General features: G+C 41.5%; 2 protein-coding genes across 4 annotated transcripts in view; both read left to right on the forward strand.

The window, feature by feature from the left end:
* LRP8 (LDL receptor related protein 8) overlaps nt 1–8,477 on the forward strand; it is a 168,826-nt gene extending 160,349 nt beyond the window's left edge. For all 3 annotated transcript variants that reach the window (XM_030952994.1, XM_030952995.1, XM_030952996.1), the window contains 7 exons: nt 18–157; nt 1,316–1,457; nt 1,894–2,046; nt 2,793–3,023; nt 4,865–4,933; nt 5,174–5,346; nt 6,221–8,477. In XM_030952994.1, coding sequence (XP_030808854.1) covers nt 18–157; nt 1,316–1,457; nt 1,894–2,046; nt 2,793–3,023; nt 4,865–4,933; nt 5,174–5,346; nt 6,221–6,259 — 947 coding nt within the window. In that variant the 3' untranslated portion in view covers nt 6,260–8,477. The remainder of the gene's footprint in view (nt 1–17; nt 158–1,315; nt 1,458–1,893; nt 2,047–2,792; nt 3,024–4,864; nt 4,934–5,173; nt 5,347–6,220) is intronic.
* A 13,188-nt stretch (nt 8,478–21,665) lies between these two features.
* On the forward strand, nt 21,666–24,169 carry MAGOH (mago homolog, exon junction complex subunit). The gene is made up of 5 exons (XM_030953366.1): nt 21,666–21,826; nt 21,944–22,002; nt 22,131–22,241; nt 22,528–22,610; nt 23,308–24,169. The coding sequence occupies exons 1-5, from the start codon at nt 21,739–21,741 to the stop codon at nt 23,405–23,407; spliced, it is 441 nt and encodes a 146-aa protein (XP_030809226.1). The 5' UTR covers nt 21,666–21,738; the 3' UTR covers nt 23,408–24,169.
* Nucleotides 24,170–24,213: the final 44 nt, after the last annotated feature.

Raw genomic sequence — 24,213 nt, forward strand, 5'->3', positions numbered from 1 at the left:
TGTGTTTTACTTTCCAGATTTGCTGAATCGGCGTCTCTACTGGGTAGATTCCAAATTGCATTCACTGTCCTGCATTGATTTCAATGGCAGCAACAGAAAAGTTCTGATCTCCTCTGTGGATGATCTGAGCCATCCTTTTGGCCTGGCAGTGTTTGAGGTAAGAGTGGAAAACAGATGCAGAACAGACTGGAGCTTGCAAGAGGTCTCAGAGCTCTTCTTGATTAAAAGTTCTGCCTTTTGCCCAGCACAGAGCTCAGTGAGGGCAGCTGCTGCTATAGAAACCGATTAACCTCGTGTGGGTTCAGCAGGGAAATTGGTTTTTAAAGCCTTTAATCAAGAGCAAAGTGTTATCTCATGCTTTTACCTAATGCAGCACCAGTGCATTAAATGATCAGGAGAACAAAGGCTTCAACTTTGGCATTCACTGTAGGTAAGTCTCAGCAGAGAAAGGTCCAGTTGGTGTCTGGCTCAGGAAAACCCTCATCCTTAAATCCCTTATTCCTCCTATGTGAAGTGTGTGATATCTGGGCATCTAACTTTGGGCATAGGTTTCTCCAGGTCATTGTTGCTCTTTAGTGCTATCCCCATCAGCAGCATTTGGAAGGATCTCTTGGGTTATTCCACCTCTCTCCATCCTTCCTGGTATGAATGGCTGTGTAGTATAACAGATCACTTTTGCTTTTGCTAAGCTGCCCTTGTTGTCCAGCAGTGTGGCTTTCCTTAAGGAAATACACATGGGTTTAGGAGGCAGCAGCACACACAGATGACCAAGCAATTAAACTGCATGGTAATAATATGATTCCTGGGTATCTCTTCCACGCGTAGTTCTGTATCTTCAGGCATAGTATGCCACACAAAAGATAGTAATATAAAAGAGAAATAGGTGCTCTAGGCACTAGCCTCTTCACAGAGACCTGTTTAATGCAGATCTTACCTTAGGAAAGGAGGAAAAAATCAGCAAGGTAACAAATGTTTCTAGTACAGAGTGTACTCCTTTGCTGATGATCTACCCCAGCTTACAAAGAAAAAGCAGTTCAGAAACAACACAGACACAACTTGTCTGTACCTTACCAAATTTCTGCTCCCTCACCTCAGTCTCAGAGCTACTCAAAATTACACAGCACATTGTAAACTCATAGGAGTGCTGGACTTTTGAACATTGTCCAAAATAGAAAAAAGCTGCAGACAGAAGTAGCATGAACAGAAGGTGCCCCAAGGTAGGAAGATGGTGCACTGACTCTGTGACTGCTGGAGTTTAATCCAACTTGAGCAGGATTTGAGCAGGCCAGGTCAGGAATCTGTGCATTCCCTGCAGGACAGAGTGTTCTGGACTGACCTGGAGAATGAGGCCATCTTCAGTGCAAACAGGCTCAATGGCTCGGACATCTCCATTCTGGCAGAGAATCTCAATAACCCTCATGACATCGTGGTGTTCCATGAATTAAAGCAGCCCAAAGGTAAGAGGTGTCCTCAGGATGTCATGGCCCTGAATCAGGTTTGTTTGAGCTGCCAAATGAAATGCTCCCTGATGGTTCTTGATGAGAGAGAATGCACAGGTAATAATGGGAAATCAATGCCTAATGTTTGAAGTTCCTGCATAATTAATTCAGCAGTAGCAGTATTGAAGAATCTGCAATTTGCTAATAGCTGTTTAATTAGCATCTTTGATAACAGTGAGTTACTCTTGTCACTGTGATGCTTCCCATTCATTATGCATTTGGGAAGTTTTTATAGCACTTTGTAAGGTTCCACTCTACCATACAAACTGTAAAGCTGCTTAAGCAGCCTGATAAATTGAGGTAGGGAGTGGGAGAAGGATCTGATATTTCTTTGCCAAGGGTAGAAAATAAATTATTAGAAAAATAACTTGTCTTTTCTTCCATCCTTGAACAGCTCCAGATTCCTGTGAGCTCAGCCCCCAGCCAAACGGAGGCTGTGACTACTTGTGTCTTCCTGCACCTCAGATCTCGCCCCATTCCCCCAAGTACACGTGTGCCTGTCCCGACAATATGTGGCTGGGTCCTGACATGAAAAAATGTTACAAAGGTAAACACAATCACATCTCCATTTCACTGTCCCAACAAAATCATACTCACAGTGAATATATTTCCTGATTGTGAAAACACAACCACCAACTTCTGTGTTCCACTTCTTGCTGCCCTCTGAGCACAGCAGCACTGTGGTGTCCTTGTTGAAAGCTTGCTTATTTTGGACAGCTTAACCAGAAAAAGATACAGCAGGAAGGGGGGAAAAAGGCTAGGGACCAGCACTAGAAGTGTGAATAGAGAATAAACCCTGAAAATTGATTACTCATATATTGATATATTGATTATGTAATATATATATTCAATTTGTACTTATATATCTATTTAAGTATCTATATATCTATCTATAGAGATACCAGGTCTGAAGAGGACACAGTTGTTGCTGATATATCCTGAAGAGACGAGTGGCTTCACTGTAGTTTCTCCTAACATGCAATGAGTTCCTGGTACAAATCCAGAATCTTAGGAGGTTTTCAAAAGCCCCCAAGTTTGTGAACATCTTAGCTACCTTCCATACAGACTGCTTTTTTTATCAGTATCAATTAATCGAACTTGACTTCAGGAAATAATTTCTGTAGCTTTAGGCAGAGTGCTGTCAATAGTTTGACTACCTGGGAAATAGAATTGGAATTTAGTTTCTGTTTCTCTTCATTAAACATAACAATCCTTTCTAGATTTATATCACCATTTGTGATTTGTTTGGTGCACTTGCTCTAACCAAATTTCATTGCTGCTCTTGGTTTTCAGACCTTCCAACCACTGCAACTCCTGTAGTGGTTTCCACAACCACAGCGTTCCATGCTGACGGCACCACGACCATCGCCGCTGTACCTGGCAGTGCCAATGACACCACTGGAGTTGTCCCCAAAGCTCTACCAGAAGCTACAATCACCACCCCAAGCCTTCATTTACCTTCCACCACATCCATCCTGATAGACTCTGAGATGACCACTGGAAACAGCAATTTGTCACAGCACTGTAAGAGAATGAAATTTCTTTCCTTCTCCTATATCCCAGCTCCTCATGCACTGGCAGGAGACTGAATGTCTGAATTGCAGAGGGATCAGGTGCAGGCACACCCTGGTGCACAGCAGGAGACATCAGCTCCTCTCTCTGCAGGCACCTGGGCTGTGATGGCTGCTCTAATTCCTGTCACTTGGCATGTCAAGGAACTTATATCATATTTTATCCAAGGCACATAAACAGCCCTGAGAGTTCACATCAACCCTTGCCTTGTGCCCAGTACTGACTCATCCCAGCTTCAGCGCTGCAGACAGTAGAATGGATCATTCTGCAGGTGCTTCACCTATTTTAATTGTTTAATTATTAATGTGATCCAGCACAAGTTCTGGGTGAAAAATTCCTCCTGTGCATCTTTAGTGCTGCTGGACATATGGAATCACTGCAGCCCAAGACAAGCTGCCTCTGGTTTGTGTGGCCGTGCTTGGCATGTTAATGTGGCCTCATCATGACACAGGTTTGAAGTTTTGCATTATTTATCAGAAGAGCATCCCAGTGGAGAGCACTAATAGGCTCTCCTCAATGCAACACCAGCCTCAATCTCAGAGCTAACAGGCAATCCCTCCAGGTCCTGCTGCCAAGGCAAAGCAGAAAGGCTGAACTGCTATTAAAAAAAAAAAAATTCCAGTCCAGAGAGAAGATTTTGCTCTGCAAGACCTGAAACAGACATGTATGTTTAAAACCAGTGAAATGCTGTTTTCCCCCAACTGTTTCACTGTTTCCATTACATCTGGAAAGCAGCAATACACCACTCCTGTCTGTAGAACTGTGCTGCATGGGGAAAGCACAATCCAATGGCTAAAATGTGTTCAGTTCTCTTTGTGCAAGTTTCTTTCAAATGCATTAATTACCTTTTTAATAAGCCTTAGAAGCAAAGTGCTTTTATTGTCCACTTTAGAAATGGTGTGGTTTTTTATTAAGTAAATAACTATGTAATGGAACAGCCTGCCACAAGGAAGTATTTAAAAGTTGCATGAATTAGTGTATCAAAAGTACAGTTAGTTCCTCCTCTTGCAACTCCTGATATTTTAGCAAAAGTGGATTTTCTCTACTGATACCCTATATGAGAGCTCAGAGCAAACATTTTAAAGTATAGAACTTGAAAGGTGATATTGAATTTTTTTATTTATATTTTCCTGTAATTGCTTTTTTCTAAGTGCAGTATTGAGTTTTGGGATCATTCTTGCATGCTGGGGCAGGCTGCAGCAATGAGGGATAGATGTGTTCACTAACTCCTTAGCTATAAATAATAAAAAAGGAAAAAATTAAACAGAGAAGCTGTGTAGATGGCTTTGAACTACATTCTTTTTCTGACAGCTCAATAAGTCATTTATTGTGTCAGTACTAGAAAGTGTTCTGTTGTGGATATTTAGGAATGCTCTTCACCATCCCCTGATGTGTGCACGGCATTTCCATTAAATGTCAGGTTTTTCAAACTGGCCTCCTTTTTTTGTGTGAAAATCAGAGGCCCAAGCACAGTCACCCATTTCTGGTCAGGGCTGCTCTGGCATCCTTGGAGGCTGGAGTGTGTCCCTTCAGTGGCCTGGAGCTCTGGTGTCCCTGTCCCCTGGTGAGGCAGCAGCACTGCAGGGACCTCATTCCTCAGGAGAAGGAGCTCAGCTCAGCCCTGATCCCTGTGTGCTGCTCAGTGTCACCTGAATAATTTTATTATGAAACTTTTTGTAAATTCTTTAATTGCAAAAGCTTTCTGATGGGCAGAACAGCACAGGTACTAACAGAAAACATTCCTTAAAAGCAGCAAATGAATTAAAATGATCAGAACACTTCTGTAATTACAGATGCAAATGATGATGAAGGCTTTGGTTCAACTGTGACAGCAGCTGTGATTGGGATTGTCATTCCTGTGGGTAAGCAGATTGGATTTAACCTTTGAAGAAGTTCAGCAAAATGCAATACCAAAATACTGTATTTATCACGGTAATTACACTTTTCCAGTTTTCATTGATAGGGTGGGGAAGAGTACAGGAACTGCTGAACTGGGGAACAGTAGCCCAGCTGTGAGAAAATGTTCTGAGGATGGCTGCCAACATGGGAACATCCCAGCAGGTCCATCCTGCCTAACAGCCCTTTGTGTCCCCTCTCCTCAGTGGTCATTGGCTTGCTGTGCATGGGGGGATACCTCATCTGGAGAAACTGGAAACGGAAGAATACCAAAAGCATGAACTTTGATAATCCAGTTTATAGGAAGACAACAGAAGAGGAAGATGAAGACGAAATCCACATTGGGCGAACTGCCCAAATTGGACACGTGTACCCAGCAGTAAGTACCTGAGGAGATGGCTGCTGGAGAATATTAATGCTGTTGAGAGTTCCAATAGAGAATTTGGATTGGTGTTATTTATTTGCCACATAATGACAAAAACCAGAACCTCTTTAGTGTCATTGATTAGGCAGAAGCTTAGACTTCTGGCAGCCCCTGCAGTTGTCTTAGAATGCAGTGCTCTGGATCAGATACTCAGTTCAAATGAAGAATGATTGTCCTAATCAAGGTACCAATCTGACAAATGTAAAGCTCCCTCAAGAGCCACCTCAGGATGGGACAGGTGATTCCTCATCCCCTACTGGATTCTGTTTTATCTGTGCTTAGGCTGCTACCACGTGTCCAAACTATCCTAAGGATAAATTCAGTTTCTCTACATACCAGGGAGAATATTTCTCTATAGTAACAGTATAAAGAAAAGGCACACTCCTCACAAGGAGAAGTGAGTGAGGTTCTGTAAGAAGTTAAGGAAAAGGATCCTCCCTCACAGCAGCATCCCTGGGGAGAGGAGCACTGGCAGATATAAGTGCATTGTGTTTTCAGAAGAGAGCAGGAAGATGCAGAGTAATAAGTGAAGGCAGTACAGCTCCTGCAGGCAGGTGGGTGGATAATGTCCTCTATGATCTAAAGGTCCCCCACAAGATCACACTGGAGAAAGTGCCATCCCTTACAAGGAATTTTATCCAATATACACGGACAGGAAACTTCCCAGCACCTCTTTAGTAACACCTGAGCAAATGACCTCATTTGGGGAGGAAAAAAAAATCACAATCTAAAATGACCAATACAGTAGGGACAGCCATGAGAGCTCTAACAAGAAATACAAGTTAGCACCAGTATCACAGTTCACAAGAGTGTGTTTTTCCCTCCCCAGCGTGTAGCATTAAGCTTAGAAGATGATGGGTTGCCATGAGGATGAAGATGCTGCTCCAATCATCTGAACACTGAACAAATCTGCTTTGGATCACAGAACCTGCTTCTTCTTTTTGGTCATTATTTATGTTGCAGAAGGGTAACCACAAAGTTATAATGAACTGCAAACATCCAAAGGATGTGAGAGTTTTGTATGTATAATCTTTTATACACATTTTAACTTGTTGCACTACCCATTTGTGATAGTGAATAAGCAACAGCTGAGCTACTAACTCAATGTACATAACCAGCCAGGCTGAAGGTTCAGTAGCTATTGCTTTATTTTAAGACTATATTTATAGATATTTTGTAAATATGTTGAATATGCTTTGTGGCTATCCATCAACATAAGTAAAATAAATTCTGTACAGGCAGTTTAGAAATATTTATTAACAAAGTCTGGATTATAAGATCTGTTCTGTAAATATAGTAGAGGGGTGAGAGTATTTATTTTTTGTATGTTTGGCTTGCTGTGCATAGATTATCTGTGTATATATCTATCTGGATGAGATAGATATATAGGCATATAAATATATACATATATATAAATATATATACATATATTTTAAAACTACTAGCCTACATTTATGAAAATTAGGAATAATTGAATTTTTACAGGATGTTTGGGAAGTTTGCTTTGAAATCTAAAGACACTATGTAAGAAAGAGCTGTAGTGTAAGATAGCTGACCAGTGAAGCACTCCTAACAAACATCTCCTGATTTCCATCCTGGTTCTTAAGGGCTGCTTGTACATTTTCCAGTCTATCCATGAAGAATCCATGCAGTGCATTAAACTGGAGAGCTATTGCCTACAGCATTTCAGTCAGGAGGAACTCCTACAGCACCCGGGGTTTTGTGCTGTATTGTTGCTTTTTTACAGCTTGGTACAAATCTGATTTGGTTTTTGTTTGTTTGTTTCTAGATGTAAATTTAAATGCTTTTCCACACTGGGAATCTTGCATCTCTTAAATCAGCTCAGAATTAACAGAAACAAAGATTTAGCCATATATTTCCACACTCCCAAGTGAGCACTCTCCCTGGTTCATCAGGAAAATAGCACAATAACAAAAGTCACTTCCTTCCCTCCTTGCCCTTGTCCCCTGCTCACACTGATAAAAAACCCAATTTTGGGAGCTGCTGTGGCACACACAGAACTCTTCCCAAGTCCTGCCCATGAAACCAGCTGCCCTTTGGCTGGGTCATCCTGCGCCTGGCAGGAAAAACACTTGATTTTTCTCATCCCATTCTATAGGATTTCCTGGGAATTCTGTGGGAACTGAATACACTTACCTCCCACTGCATAATGGACTAGTACCTCCCTGAACTGTACCAAATCCTAGAGAAATCTTCCTCATGTTTTTATGTCAGTCCAAGCTTTTGTATTTGAGTGAGTAGAAGAAACTCAGGCTGAGTAGGTTTGGAGGTTTTTGTCCTTTTTTTTTCCTTTTAGAATAAATTTACAGAATAATGTGAGCTGGAAGCTGATTCTTGACTAAGAGAAGAACAAAAGTGTTTAAAGCCCTGGTATGCATTACAGACATAATCCATACTCTCAAATGCCTCATGGCCTGCATAGACTACACAGAAGTAATCAAGCATCCTTCTATTCCAAATTTTAGATTTTAAGGCAGTGACAACATGAGTGAGATATCCCATTATTGTTTTAAGGTATGAAGCTCTCTTTCTATAAATCCATGCACTGTGTGCATGAAGAAAAAAGCTGAGAAAGGCTGTATGTGATAACACTGTAACTAACAGACGAATGTAAATATATATGAAAGTTCTACAGTTTTGATACTTTTTTAAGAACACACAAACAAACCTGTACAAACCACGTGTAAAAGGCTGCAGGTTTTTTCAAACCATTGTAAATGAACTCAATGTGCAGTGCTGATTTCAACCTTTACAGATTTATAACTACTGAGAAGTCAAACACCAAATTTGTTTTTTAAGAGTTAATTATTTTAAATAATGGTTCAGATTGGTAGGGTGATATTTAACATTGTAATCATTTCTGCTCTGTCTTGTCATACTGAAGTTCTGTTAGAGTAAGTTCTTGCTTGGTGCCTTTTGTGTTTCAGTTCTTACCTTGCAGACAAAAGGCCCAGGCAGGGGCGGGGGGGGGCTCTGTGTAACACTTGCTGTACTGGAAACCAAATGAACACGTTTGTAAAACAGTGCACTGTTTCTATAGAAAGATTAAATTTTTTTATCTGGGATTACTGAACTAATTACTTCATGGTGTCTGAAATGGGACTGTATCATACTGTGGTCTGAGTTTTCCCTGACTCTTAACTGCCCAAATCCAGAGTGGGATTTGGGAGCAGTGCTGTGTAAGCAGCCTGTCCAGCTGCAGTGTCACAGCAGCAGCACTGGGGACAGTTCATGTTCCACAACAGAGCACTTTGTTCTGAAGTCCCTTTTCCTGCCACATTGGTGTTGGTCATCTGCAAATCACATGGCAAACAGCACCAGCTTCATTTCCTTGACTCCCTGATGTAACTGAGTAAAATCTCCGTGGTACAAGTACACCAGGCCTTACCCAGAGTGAGAAAATGTCCCAGAACTGAACAGTCCCCACAACACAACTGGTGCAGTTTTTCACCTGAACTATTACATGCTGGCCTATTCAACAACTAATTGCCAGTGACTCAGTTTCTTCTTGGAGCTTTTAGTTAAAACACCTACACAAGCTGCAAAACTCCTTAGAGCCACACTTATGCCATCTTGGAAAAATGACAGAAATACTGCTGTTCTTGGAATCTCAAGAGGCAGACTCAACTTCTTTTCTTTTAAACATACAAACAGTCCCTCCAATAAAGCTGGAAAAATGTTCAGGTACTGGAAGTAGAACAATAATTTTGGCTGGACACATAAGTGACTCAGAACTAAACACACTGTTAGCTTGCTCTCCTCTGACTCCTGAAAAAATGAAATCCTGGATAATACAACACAATTCAACACTCCACAACCTTTCCCCACTGCATGTTGTTCACTTGGAAGCAGTACCTTTATTGAAATTCTCTTTCAGTCAATTCTTAGTCCCAGAGGAAGCAGCCAAGCAGGTAAAACTTTTCAAGCACAAAGAGTTATTACCAAACTAATATGGACTGATATACTGGTAAATATCAGTGGTTTAGTTTTCTATCTAACTGAAAATAGGCTGTTTCTTACTTCAAAACATTCTTCCCTTTCAGTTAAGTATTTTAGCAAAGTAATATGGTAAAAAATAGAAAAAGTGAAACAACAACAAAATTCTCTCCAGGCCTAAACAGCAAGGACAGCACAAAAGAAAATTGAAAGAGCCTCATAAGAGTTCCAAACCTACCTGGGCATTAAGGTATGCCTCCCAAAACAATTTCCTTTTTAAATTATTTCTGCTGTATTAGCAATAATTTTTTTGTTGTTGTTTCACTTCTTACACACAGTAACTGTACAGTCTGAGTTAATCCACACCAACTGCAGTTAAGATGCTCTGTGGACTACAGGGACTCATCTCTGTCCCTCAGTGTTTATGTAACACATGTAACTCAGTCACCTTTCTACCTTCTGCAGGAATATGTGTGCTCATTTCCTTACACTCTTTTTTTCTCCATCAAACCAGCTCTTTAACTTTGGGAAACACTTAAATCTCTCTTCCGAATTACCATCCTTGCCTTGAAGCAGGGGCCTACAGCCATAGGCTGTGAGCTCTGTCACTGCTCCAGTGCAGGCATTTACAGAGTGGTGCCACTTCCAGCTGTCTCCTAAGTGCACACATTTCCTCTGCTGTCCCCTCCTGAGAGTGGCAGTGACAGAAGGCCTTTGGTGGGCAAATGGCATCCAGGCAGGGTAAACCCACCAACCCCAGAAGAGAAAAATGGGGGGGCTCACTTTCTACAGAGACCAAACTGGCTCTTCTCAGACAGATGAAATGAGCCTGGCCAAGTCTGCCAGGGAACTGGCATTACACCCCAGGGAATGAACTGAGCCCCCTTGTTTTACTTGTATGGCTTTGAGCACTGACTCCCCAGCCAAGACACCAATCTCAGAGTCCAGTTTTACACAGATAAAGATGAACTTGTGGCTTTTGCTATCACAGCAGCAGAGACTATGACACAAAGCATCAGCTTCACAACAGATCACCTCCCAGAGTGTCCCCAGAAGGTGGCCTGTGTGTCTCAGGGTGCTGAATGTGCATTTCTGATCCCAACTTCCAGAAGAAGCCAATGAGCACCAGTCCAGGCTGAGTCCTCAGTTTTACAGGAGGGCAGTAATGCTAACCTGTATCTGCACCTGTAATCAGCAAGCAGAATGAGAATTAACAGGCTTTAAAAAATCATACTCCTGTTGCAAATTATTTGCAGCATTCAGATCTCTCCATGTACCTCAGTGGGAGAACATTTCCTGATGGGATTAGCCACAGCTGCCTGCTAAATTCCCCATGCTATCAAGGAAACCACTGTAATCTTGCCAGTGGTGATAAGGCAGTGCCTGAGCAGGGAGCTGAAGTTATGGCAGTGAAACAAGCAAATCTCCCTGATAGTCTGATAGGCCCTGCCTGGCTTCAAGGACAATGTACACAGGATTACAGAAGGCTGGACTGATCATTTTGTCTTCACATCAGTTCAGTTCTTCAGCCCTTGCCTAGAGGCTACAAAGTCAGGTAGAAGAGGAGAGGTTTTAGCTGAAGTTCTTGGCCAGGCACAACTGAGGCCAAATAGCAAAGACATTCCACATTACCCTATTCAGGACTTTATCTTCTGAGCCTGCCAATCAGGGAATTAATTAGTTCTACCTACAGTAATTTATTTTCATGCATATATTTCCCCACTGGGGCTCAGCTAAAAGCACATACATTACTTTAATTCAAACCATTACACATAAAAGATTATGGAAAGCCTTATAAACACACATTCAATAAAAATCCCTGAATCTACATATTTTACTAATAAGGCACAGACCTAAATAAGTTCTAAGCCAAGAGAACACCTTGAAATGATGCTTAGAAGATAAACAATACTTGGAAGGTAATATTTAGGACTAAGCTTCATTGACAGAAATTTTCTTATATAGGCTAAAGTTGACTTCTAGACTTCCTGCAATGAAAAGCTGACTCAAAATCATTGGAAATTGACATTATTTTTAGCAATATCTAAAAATGGGTGTCACATTCAAAAGCCTTTCCTCATGAAATGACTTCATATTTCTTTGATACTAAAGGCATCAGTGGCAATAAAAGTCATGAAGTTAATAATAAAAACTTTCTCAATCATATCAGTGGCTGGCAGCCTGTAGAGGAGCAGGTGAGGTTAAGAGAATCTCTGGCTATAGAGGTCTTTGCAGGAAAAGCCAAATTAAAACCTTTTCTTGCCCTTCTGGAGTTCAGTTGACACGAGCCCTATCCCAGTGTGGTGAGGCATGAACTCTCCAAATTACATCTCTCCTTGTGTCTTGCTTTTTTCTTTTTTTAAAGGTGATTTAAGAACTATCCATACAGACTCTAATAATGAAAACCTACTTTCTCTCCTATAGACTAAGAGACAAAACCAAGGGCTTGGCTCACAATCCCCCAGGATTACACTTACAGTTGTTCCCTTGCCTTGGCTATGGCTCTGCCCAGGATATAAATAAGCAGTGGTGCTTTAATCATTACAACTTACAGCACAATCACCAAATACAGAACATTTTGGTGTTTTCTTCAGTCATGTTATCAGTTTACAGAAGCTCACAGAGCTACAATATTTGCTGCATAGAGAGGTTGCAGCTTGTCCATCCCTGGAAGTGTTCAAGGCCAAGTTGGAATATCCTGCTGTGGTGGAAGGCACCCCTGCCCATGGCAGGAGGTTGGAACTGGATGATCTTAAAGGTTCTTTCCAACCCAAACCATGCTATGATTCCATTAATATGGCACCAAAATGATTAAACTAGAGAACATATGATATTCAAAGTATGATCACTGGCCTAGAATAGACTCTAAGTAATACAAATATACACAGCTAGGGATGCACCCCAAGCCTGATTTATACACAACCAAAGACATGGGCCATCTGCAGACCTAGATAAATTAATTGAGAAGCTGTGACAGGACCATATGATGATGATGTGTTGTTTGTAACACATTACTCTGGACTTTCAGCTACACTATGCCAGGAATTATGTTACAGTTATGGTTTCCCATAGCAACAGGATATATGGGACAAACTGCTCAGGAAAACCCAGCTGACAGGAGCTGCATCTCCCCTGCTGAGCCAAGCCAGGTGTTTGCCTTGCTTTTCAGGAAAGTGAAACCCAGCTCCTCCATGTGCACCTGAAATACTTCTCAAATTTAGTCAAAATGTACCCCTTTTAAAGCAGCTGGTATTTTACCACTCCCACACTGCTTCAGACCCTGCAGATGAGCCTGGTCATCCCAAAGAACAATGGACAAAACCCACTAAACTTGCTGTCATTAATTTAGTAAGTCTTGTGCACAGGACTGTGTTTACAAAGTCCCTGTCACTTACCACTGTCCCTGCAGTGACCACACAGAGCAGCTCTGCACTGACCAGGCCTCAAACGTGACTGCCCAGCAGAGCACTGCAGGTAACACCAATGGCTGTGTGCAGATCTCTGCTACCTGACCCAATAATCCAGTGGCACACAGAAATCACTTCCTCTTGGGAGTTCTCACCTTCCAGAGCAGGTGGGCACTTGGCAAATCCACCCCCCAAAATTGCAAGGGGCAGGGATTGGCCAGGGGAGCAAAGTGGAGCTTTCTGGAGGGAGCACAAACAGCACAACTTCAAACACCTGCTCACACCTTGGCCAAAACACAAACACAAATCAGCATTTGTACTTAATGTGATGCAGAATTCTCTCCCTCTTCCCTCAGGGACCTGTGTGCCATCCGTGTGACCTACACAGGCAGGCTGCAAAGGGTTCAATTTAATCCTAAGTACTGGAGCAGCACCTCCTAATGAGCAGGTATACAGAAGCCTTTTAACATAAATGAGTCACTTCAAGGCAAAAATCCTAATGAAGAGAACATAATTTGTAGTGTCAATAGCTATTAGTGCTATGAGGGCTCCAGAACACGGTGAGCTTTGATTTCATGTCTCCCTTTTAGAGCACACTCCACCTTCATAACAAGAACAAGGCCAAAGAGGAATAACCTTCAGGTGCTCCTGCAGATCAGGAGTCCACAGCCATACATTATTTTGATTACCATTCCCTCATTTGAGAAAAATCAACACAGTGCTATCAGAATATTTATGTCATCAGACCCAATGAATCTCCAACAAGATGTGAAATTATATTCATGAAGTATTAACTAATGCATTTTTGAGACTCTAGAGAGTACTTGTTTTCTGGGGCTACAGGGAATCCATATTTTCCAAATCAAGAAGAAATTTTACTGGGTGACACTGGTTTTATGCAATACCAGTTTTACCTCCTTACCCCCACCTCTGGAGCAGCAGGCTTCCAACATCTCCTCTTCTCCACCAACAGTTTTAGAAAGTAAATGCTGATCAAAGTGTGAAGTTTGCTTCCAGAGAGAGTGAGATGAACTGATAAGGGAGGAACATGAAATGGGAATGATCTGAGAGCAAGGGCAACGAGAAACAAAGGGCAGCTGGGATGGAACTGTGGGAGGGCAATGGCCCCAGCTGAGACTTATTCAGAAGACCTGATAATCCTCTAAGGAGGAATTTTAACCTCCAAGTGCATGCACACAGGTGCTGCTGACAAGAAACAGAACAACTATAAAGAAAAAATACAGAGGATAACTTTTCAGACATGAATTCATGTCAGCCTTTGGCACCTGATCATTAGTACCAGCACTGAGTATAAAGCAAAAATATTTGGCAGTTTGAAAATTGTGTTCACATGTAATTACTGTGCTGGCATTCACACATTCAACAAGAGGAGCAAAGAACTGCATGGTAATTTCTGATAAAAAGGCAACTCCACCAGCCCCTTCTTTACACTACTGTGACAACACAGGAAGACAAAGGTGATTACTTTCTTTTCTACCACTACCCTAAAATTAAGCCTTTCCCCACTGACACTCTTTTGGCTTAACACCTCTGATTTGATGAGCACATTGAAGTAATTTTTTTTTCAGCTCTTCTCTGGCCATCTCAAAGACTGCTGGATTAGAACTGAAGTAAGGCAAACAAGTCAGTGGTGAGCTGGCTGTACAGAAAATACAATTTCCTTAGCAGAAGAGTCACATAATAAATTTCTCATCAGACCTCCATATTTTTAAATATTGTCATCTTTCTTTCTTCCTCTATGCAAAAAACTCAGTCACTGCCTTCTACTGACACTTCATTTTGAGACAGAATGAAATTCACCCCCCTACAAAAACTACTTGAGTGGGCATCTCTTCAAGCCATTGTATAGTAAACAAAACCTGAAAAAAATCTATATGAACCTAAATTGCTTATCAGGCTAGCGCAGCCAAGTCATTAATGTTTCTGTAACCCAAATTAGACATATACAATCCTGTGTTGGCACCATTGATATACAGACTGCAGGACAAACTACCCAGCTGCAGCTGAGTTCACTTGGGACACGTAAAGTTGTGGGGGAAATGAAGGAAGAAAAAAATGCAAGAAAAGAAATTCAGCTTCAGCAGAAATAATGCAGTTTTAATGGACCATGGAATATCAGACACCAGCAAGAAGATGACCTTTTCTCCAGTACTGAAATAACAAAGAAATAGAACACAAAAGCTGATAAACCAACTTCAACTTTACAAAATCAATTTATGCGAAAATAAAAGAACAAAATCCATGACCTTTTCTTTACTATTAAATAAACCACATCCATCTCCTGAAGTCTTCTTTTTGAACAAAAGTTATTGCCTGACCTTTCTTATTCCACTGCAGGATGCAAAGTGACTGGATGATTTAAGTGATTTTAGCTCTTTTTTTCTTCCAAAATCAGAGGTTTGTGCCACCACAGAGAGGAAACTGTGCACATCTTCCCCAACCCCAAGACAGGAGCAGATTCTGTGGGCACCATCAGAAATCTGTGACACAGCAAAGACCCCACAGGCAGGGGCTGCAATAGGAGTGGGTATTTGGGCTGGAATTTGGGTGCCCATCCAAACCAGCCCTGTGCCTCCACAGCATCCTGCAGCAGACAAGTATCAGCTCAGGACCTGCACAATGAAGACTGTTAAAAGTGATATATGTTCATGGAATATTTTATCTAGTATATCAACACCAGGGTTATACACAGAACACTGGCATAATTTTGTATGCTATTCTCATAGAATCAGAAGCACAAAATACATTATCTGAAATTAACCTTTTCTGTGATGAGTTCTTGATAATTTACTGGATTCTCTACACAAACTGTTTTAGAAACACCATGAAATAAAAACATAATGTCAATGAATGGTAATTACATAATTAATGTAATGACAGTCTAAACATAATTTTACCTGTACTATTTCTCTTCTGGAAGCAATGCCCAAGTAGTGTTCAACAGATGGATGCTGCTGCCTGGGATAATGGCAAAATAGGTTTATTAAATGAAAATAGAAATTTGTTATTATTTCCAATCCTTTTAATCCCAAGAGCCATCTGTGGGCAAGGCCTTTTATTTGACACAGGAAAAAAGCATATGCAAGTGTATTTGCCTATGTGGAAATATATAACAATATATACATTAATTCCTGAGGCTGGCATCCACCAGTCTGTGTTAAAGTGCTGTCAATAAGGAACTGCTTGTGCAGCATCCCTGTGGTTTGACAGGAGGGACTCAGAGTAATCCTGACTGACTGAAAATCAGGAATAATTCCTTGAGAGAGACAAATCACTTTATCTTGAGAAATAACTCCCTGGCTTCTGGGAGGAGATTAGTGTTTTACAGCCAGTATCATCCTTTTCATCTTGGTTGGCTGGTTCTATTTCCTTATTTTTTTACTTTTAAATCACTAAAAAACTGCCAGTGATATGAACATGGAACAGAATCAACCTGATGGATCCTAGGGGCAGGAGAGCCACAGCAAAACAGAATCTTGAAAAAGATGACCAAGAACTCTCTGAGATCAGGGGAAAAGGACATGAGAACATCAAGACTGAGAATTGTGTCTCCTGGCTGTAAAATAATAATGCTGAAAGCCCAGAATCTGAGATTATATGGCCTCATGCAGTATGGAAGGGACAGTTTTCTGCCAGAAACCCCAGAGAAGAGGGGGAGAGACTAAAGGCTGGTACACTCAGAGCTGAAGAATGAAGAGCATTAATGAACAATGAGGATCAGTGATGATGTTAATTTCAGGACCTGCCCATCTCTTGCTTCCAAGAGCTGTGAGACCCCTGAACAAAAGCCATGGGGTTCTGTGGAAAGGAACATTTACTGATAAAACAATCTTTCTCTGGATAACGAAAAAAAGGAGATTGCCATGGCAACCCTGAATGAATTCAGCACATCACCTGTGCATGAAGTCTGTCTGCAAGGACTCTTGAAAGCTGAGGGTTTGCTTCTCACTTGGGATCCCTCACAATTGTACAAGGCTTTTAAAAATAAGGATTGCACAGGAAATGGATGGGACTCCTGCATCAACAGATCAAAGCCTGCTCAAAGGCACAATTATCTATGTAAAAGGAAAGCAATGTAATTTTCTTGACAAAGTTTTCAAATTACTAAAGATTGGAGAGTCTGATGCATGCAGGGGACAAGCAAGGCTGGAAGTCTTCTGTGGGAAGGCAGATGTGCCTCAGGTGTTTCCCTTTTTTACTAATGAAGCCTGATGCTTGGATTTCCTCACTTACTACACAAGTTTCTTTCTTTATAGAATAAGGGATAAGAAAAAACTCAAATATTGGAATTAAATACATTGGAAAAACTTGTGTGTTAGACATGATGACAAGCCTGAAAAGAAATGCAAAACCAATTAAAAAGTACACAGGTTAAAATGTTAGAAATAAATAAATAAGATTCCATTTAACTTTTTGTCAAAGTGTAGCAGAGAACATGAGGCCCACTTAGAGCAGCATAAACCTGCCTAAAGGTAACATCTAAAAGTTTCACCTCTGTAAAGCTTATGAAATCGTGCTGTGTCAGAAGGTTCTACAGAGCTTGGATTTAAAAAACAAACAAACAAACAAACTTGGTAAAGCATTTCAAATAAAAGAAAAAAAAAACATAGAACAATGTTTATTGAAGGTAAAGCAAGGCCACATGGAAGTAAAGAGAAGTTTCTTTGTAGCCCTTGTCTGAAGTACCATCTCAAGCAGCTCAGCACAACCAGAATGACATTCCAATCAAGGAGGTAAAATGTCCAACACTCCTTTGTTTATTTCCACATTTATGGAGACATAACTCACCTCTACAGGAAGGTCATGGGCTGAAGGCTGAATAAACACCTGTGCTCACTCCCTGCCACCAGGGAAACCTTTAAAGGGTCTGGCAGATTTGTTTAAATAAAATCAGTTTACTCAGAAATACATGACTGGAATACAGCACTTGGTTAATGTCAAAACGAAGAGCCTGAAACATGCAGTGACATCAAATAATCAAATACCTCTTTCTTATGTAGTTCTTGGGAACTACTTAGAGGAAAATTCACAAAGGCTAATTTCAGTCTAAATGTGCAGATTCTTCTTCAGAAGCAACCACTGGAGACAAGCTCCCCCACACCAGCCCTCATAACTATCTTTGTAAAACCTTGAAGTGAGAATTAACACACATCTATTTTTAAATAAGAGCAGATCCTATTTTGCGTAAGTTCAAGACACAGTCCTACCCTGAAAAACAAATAAACCATTTAAATAAGTCATATTTGTTTTCCTAAATTATTTGTGGCAATAAACTCTAAAGAGTTGGATTCACCAGAACTGAACTCCAGATACTCCTCTCAGCTCTCACACACCACTGCGCCCCAACTTCAGCCTTGCCAAACCTGCAGACTCAGATGGGGGCTGAGTTTTTAAATGAGAAAGTCAATTACATTATAAACTTGCATTTGACACAAAAACGATCTGTAGAGAAAGCAGGGAATCAAAATCAATCAAAACCAAAAAGCTTCCTTAAAACTCACACAAATATTCCCATGGGAGAGCTGATCTTGTCTGAGGGCAGGGGGCTGAACACAGCAACAATGACAGACCCTTCCAGTCCTGCTTTCAATTAATTCCCACAAATCTTCCTCCTTTTCAGACACACATTTGCACCCAGGAGTCCATGCTAGGCTTAGGATTTGGTTCTTCTAATACAGAAGTCAATAGAGCCCATTTTTGTTTACTAAGTCGTGACCAGTGAGAGCTGCCTTGAGAGCAAACAGGGCCCTGCAGTCAATAAGCAGCCGCAGCAGCAGGGCCCTGTGGGCACAGCCTCACCTCACAGTAATAACGTTGTTTTACTTGGCACAAAACAACAAATGCTCCTTCTTACAGAGGTGTATTTTTAACCGAGTAGAGGAAACTTACCCATATTGCAATTTCAAAGTACAAACTCTGGTAAATAGTACATTAAAGTGCCAAGCTTAGGGTTAACACAGCACCCCCAGTTTGTCTCAGCAGGCACAGCACACTGCTGACTCAGCTGGATTTTCATGCTCATTATCTCTCACACAATGCAGAGCCAAAGGAATTCACATTCTTCAAAACCAGAACAAAACTCTCTTCACAGCAAGTAAAGACATAACACAAGCATAACAAGGATCTATGTGCAAAGTCAAGCTCCACACCATGGAGAACGTTAAATGCTATGGAACACATTTTAAAGTATTTTAGGGGTTTTTTAACTTTCAGAGATTATATTGTCTTAACTTTCCTCAGCCAAAGCAGTTTCTTTGATAGGGGAATCAGTAAGAATTAAAGCCTCTGCAGACACAAGGAAAAAGAGTTGTATAAAATTCTCTATGTTTGGAACACTGTTTCACAAGTTACAGACATGGAAAGATAGCAGAAAACAACCTGATTTATTTGCAATCTGTGAACAAATTCTGTCACCCAGTTCTCCAAAGTGTTCAACATTTCTAGTGAAGAGAATAAAATAGTAGAAATACAACTATTTCAAGAAACAATCACAAGTCTTGCAATGTTAAAACCAACTTAAATTATGGATCCAAAGTAGGTTGATTCATTCAAGCCATCTGCTCTTTTATTGACATGAGAAAAAACCCCAAATAAATAGAAATATTCAGAGCATGTTTATCTGATTTCTCCCACTTTTCCAAGTCCCACAGATACCTGCTCCCCATAGGTCAGAGGAGAAAATAATGTAAATTTTGTTCTTCTTCAAAAACAAACAAAAAAACCCCTAACCCAAACCCATTATAAACCAGTACCAGTATTAAGATTCCATATGCATATTGTTACATTACAGTCCTTCTATCATATGTAAAGTAATGCTAAAAATGTGTGTTTATAGAGATATTTTCTTCAGAGGCAGAACAACCACTGTTTACACACGCTTTTAAGCAGAATGAAAAGAACTACAGCACACACATTTTGCCTTTCACAAACACATACTTAAGCCAATGCATTCAAGCAGAGCATGTTTGGGATTGTGAATGTGTCAAGATAACCCAAACAACACTGGCAGCAATTCTTTACCCATTGCATCACCCTCAAACATGATAGTTATTTCACTCAGACAAAAACCATAATATACACACAGCAAAAATCCATTTTTATCTCACCTAAATATAGTATGCATTTATCATAAAATGATAGAATTAATATAGAGAACTCAAAGAGACTTGACACCTCCAGGAGGAATTAAAATGCAGGTTCTTGGGATAATTCTTATGCCGGTTTGCTCTTCCTTCCAACACAGTAATTTAAATAAATTTACATTAAGCACTGATATTCCTGAAAAGGCTTATAAACAATTTAGACAATTATAGTGGAGTAATTCTCTCACAAAAAATCCCCAAACCAAACAAAACCAAACCTCTGAACTTGGGGACAAACCAGACAGTACATGGTAGTACCTTTAGATTGTACAACCAAGTTCACAAAATAAGGGTAATAATTCTGCCAAAAATCCTTCAGTCCAGTATAAATAGAAATGTTACATTTTTTAAGATTATGCTTTAATTTCTTTGCAGATGTTAGAAAGCAACAGGTTGGCTATTTCTGTATCAGTTGGACTCTTCTATTAAGAGACATCTTTTAGACATTTTATAGAATGGACACTCCTAAAGAATGCAGAATGTAACAGAGTATTCAAGCACAAAGCTGTGAAAACAATGAATAAGAGTAAATATTGCCTGATTTAAACCTGCTGTAACTCTAAGGAAAGCAGAGAGAACTCCATTAGCTCTGCAAAGGGGTGAGGCAGCACCATCTAAATGAAATCATGTTCATCACTGCAAACCACCCTCCCTATTCTGCGTCCTCAATAAAAAACATCCCATCTAGTGATGAGCACAAGAGATACCGTGTTTCTGAATTTTTCTCGCAGAAGGGAATATTTTACAAAAGGATGTGTCTCTGGCTATCTCCTTTCAGCAGTTCCCAAAGCAGAAAAGGGCAGGATTTACCCCAGTGCATTTACTCTCAAACCTCAGGCCACCTGTGGTGAGGGATCTCAACACACCAGACCCACTGAGGCACAAAACTGCTTCAGAAGACAGAAACTTGTTCCCATGTAGTTCATTGTCCTTGAAATCATAAATGCACGGTGTTTGTTCCTTCTGTGCAGAAAAGACATCAGGAAATGCCTCTGGGATTAACTCACCACCAGCGCAACTGGTAGTGATCCACCGTCTTCTTTGGGAATAGCCCAGTGCATAGAGCATGACTCACCGCCAGCTCTGGGATCAGTGCCAGCTCTGGGATCAGTGCCAGCTCTGGGATCTGGAACTCTGGTAGAGTTCCACCATCATCTTTGGGAATAGCCAGTGGGTAGAGGATGACTCACCACCAGCTCTGGGATCAGCACAACTGGTAGTGATCCACCATCTTCTTTGGGAATAGCCAGTGGGTAGAGGATGGGGCTCGTAATGCCAACCTCGAGGGTTTGATCCTTGGCTAGCCACTTAGGCAAAATAAAAATCTGATGGTTTTGGTTGAGCCCTAGCTAACTCAAGTTCTTGTAGCAGCACTGAATGCAACCATCAGCACTCATCACAAATGGCCAGTTACACATCACCTCTTCCATTGGTATGACTAAGTCTCACTAGAACCCTATCTTATGAGTAACAAGTGAACAAGTGTTCCCCTCACGGGGCCCGCCGAGGGCCTGGGACTCTGCCCTAGGAACAGCAGAGGTGCATCGATGCCTCACCTGACACCGTCTCGTGTCGCTGTGGGATGTCCCCAGGTGGCTTTAGGCCGTGTCCCGGCTGCATTGGGCTGTGTCCCGCTCCATGCCGGCTCCGTGACGGTCAAGTCCCGCTGAGGGAACGGGCCCGGGCTCCCCCTCACGGAGCTGCTTCACCCCCGGCCCGCCAGGGGGCGGCTGCGGCAGCTCTGGGCAGCGTGCCGAGTTGTCAGAGGGTTAGCGCCGGTTCCGATTCTCTTTGATGACGCAATCTTCCGTAGAGAGGCCATGGCGAGTGATTTCTACCTCCGCTACTATGTGGGGCACAAGGGGAAATTCGGACACGAGTTCCTCGAGTTCGAGTTCCGGCCTGACGGTGAGAGCGGGGCCGGGGGCCGGGGGAGGCGAGCCGCGCTCCCTGAGGGCGGGCTGCGGGGCCGCGGGGCCCCGGCGTGGGTTAATGCGAGGGTTAATGCTCAGCCTCTCCCCGCAGGAAAGCTGCGATACGCCAACAACAGCAACTACAAGAACGATGTGATGATCCGAAAGGAGGTGAGGGCACCGCGGCTGAGGCGTTTGTGCCAGCGAAAGGCACTGTGGGCTGGGTCAGGGCTGGATGGCCGTTGCCGGGGCGCTGTGGGCAGCGCTGTATTCATTTCTCTGCCGAATGTTGTGTCCAGGCTTATGTGCACAAGAGTGTGATGGAAGAGCTGAAGAGAATAATCGACGACAGTGAAATCACAAAAGAAGATGATGCTCTGTGGCCTCCTCCTGACAGAGTGGGCCGACAGGTACGGTGCATAATGTCTCTTTTAATTGCTCTTTAATTTTCATATGTTAGGTCCTGGGAAGCACAACTAAACTTTTTCTTCAAGCCAGTATTTTTTCCAGCTGAAAGGGAAACAACCTGAGTAGTGCCTCAATGGCCGTGTAGTTGTGGAAGCTAATACAATCCACCGACCTGCTGCATTTGATATCTTTGTAATAGAAATTTGTAATAAAACCCATCACAGTACTGAAATATTTCTGTAACTGATACCATGAAGAAGTAAGCTCCTATAACCTTTTATTTTTCAGGAGCTCGAGATAGTAATTGGTGACGAGCACATCTCCTTTACCACGTCAAAAATCGGTTCCCTTATTGATGTAAATCAGTCCAAGTATGTACTCTGCTTTTTATGCTGCCCTTATCTATTTATAAATCTGTATTAGAAATTTCTATTTATAAATCTGTATTAGAACTTCCTGATTCAGTCCAAGTATGTACTCTGGTTTTTATGCTGCCCTTATTTCTATTTATAAATCTGTATTAGAACTTCCTGATTATTTGGTACGTGTATTTTATATCGTTTCAAAGTATGAATCAGCTCCTGGGGGCACCAGTGCTCTGTGTTGCAGCACCATGTGCCAAATGCCTTTAAGCTGTGGTGTTACAGGCCGTGTTCTCAAACTCAAAGAGCAGACCCTGCTGCAGGAGAACCCTGCTACACACATACGGAGTCTGAGCTGCCATTGTGCCAATTTCTTAGGGAGAATCAAGATACCTGTATTTCACCTAAGCTGAGACTGACTGTTTTGGGGAAGGGGAGGGTAAAATCCTAAGTGCTGTTGATACTTGTTTTCATGATAAAAATGTATATTTTGTAAAAACTTTAAATGTTCACAGTTGTAGTACAGAATATTTAATCAATCTGTGTAGAATTAAACAAATCTAAGATGACATCTAAAAAGTCCCCATATAGGCTTTGGGATTTTTTAATACATTAGTTCTGTAACCTGTTCTTTAAGAGCATCAGTTTAATTTTTTTTTATATTTTAATTTTTTTCCCTCTTTCTTCCTTCTTTTGTGAACTGCAGAGATCCAGAAGGCTTGAGAGTATTCTACTACCTGGTCCAGGACCTTAAATGTCTCGTATTCAGTCTTATTGGACTCCACTTCAAGATTAAGCCAATTTAAGTCAGACAAACTGAAGTTTGTATTGCAATGTTAGCAGTAGAGATGGGAAGGGAGGATCCTGTTCCAGTTCTTCATTGTTTCTGAAATTTTTTTGTACTTTAGATTATTTTTTGGATTGTTATTTTGTTGTTGTTACAAACTGTCAGTGACTCAATAAAAAGGGTAAGATTTGTGTTTTTAATTTTTAAGCTGTGGTGAGAGACTGACTTCTAATACTTCTTTTATAACAATGCATTCAGAGTGTGTCACTTCACTTATATCATCCACACACTGCAGTTCTCTAAACACCAGTGGACAAAGGAATGAAGCCTGGCTCTGTGAAACAAAACTTTTGCCAGTTGTCAAGGCAAACTTTTGTCACTATCCTGAACTGGGTGTTCTGTTGGCCAGCCAAGAACAACATCTGACTCTGCACAGGTAAATGGTTATAGCAGGCACACATCGCCTTCGTCCCAGCCCGGAGTTACCCGCTTGCCTCCAGAGAAGAGACAAACAACAGGCCACCCAGGAGCCATCCAGGATCTTCACTGACCGTCCCGTTCAGCTTTAGAGAAGCTGAAAAGCCACCTAGCATGTATTTAGTTTAGTTCTAGGCTAGCACGTCTGTTGTGCAGCATTCGTTTAAAGACTTTGAGGGGTCCCCCATAGGCCCTGAGGGCGGACTCCATGGCAGTGCTGCCAAACCGTGCTTTTGCTTTCTCTTAACGTGTCTGCTCTGTAAGAAGACGCTGCGACTTTTAAAAAAAAAAAAAAAAAAGAAAAAGTGATTCATTGATGTGTAATGTTGAAAACAGTGTCTCCCGCTT

This window comes from Camarhynchus parvulus, chromosome 8 (assembly GCF_901933205.1).
Source record: "Camarhynchus parvulus chromosome 8, STF_HiC, whole genome shotgun sequence".
NCBI lineage: Eukaryota > Metazoa > Chordata > Aves > Passeriformes > Thraupidae > Camarhynchus > Camarhynchus parvulus.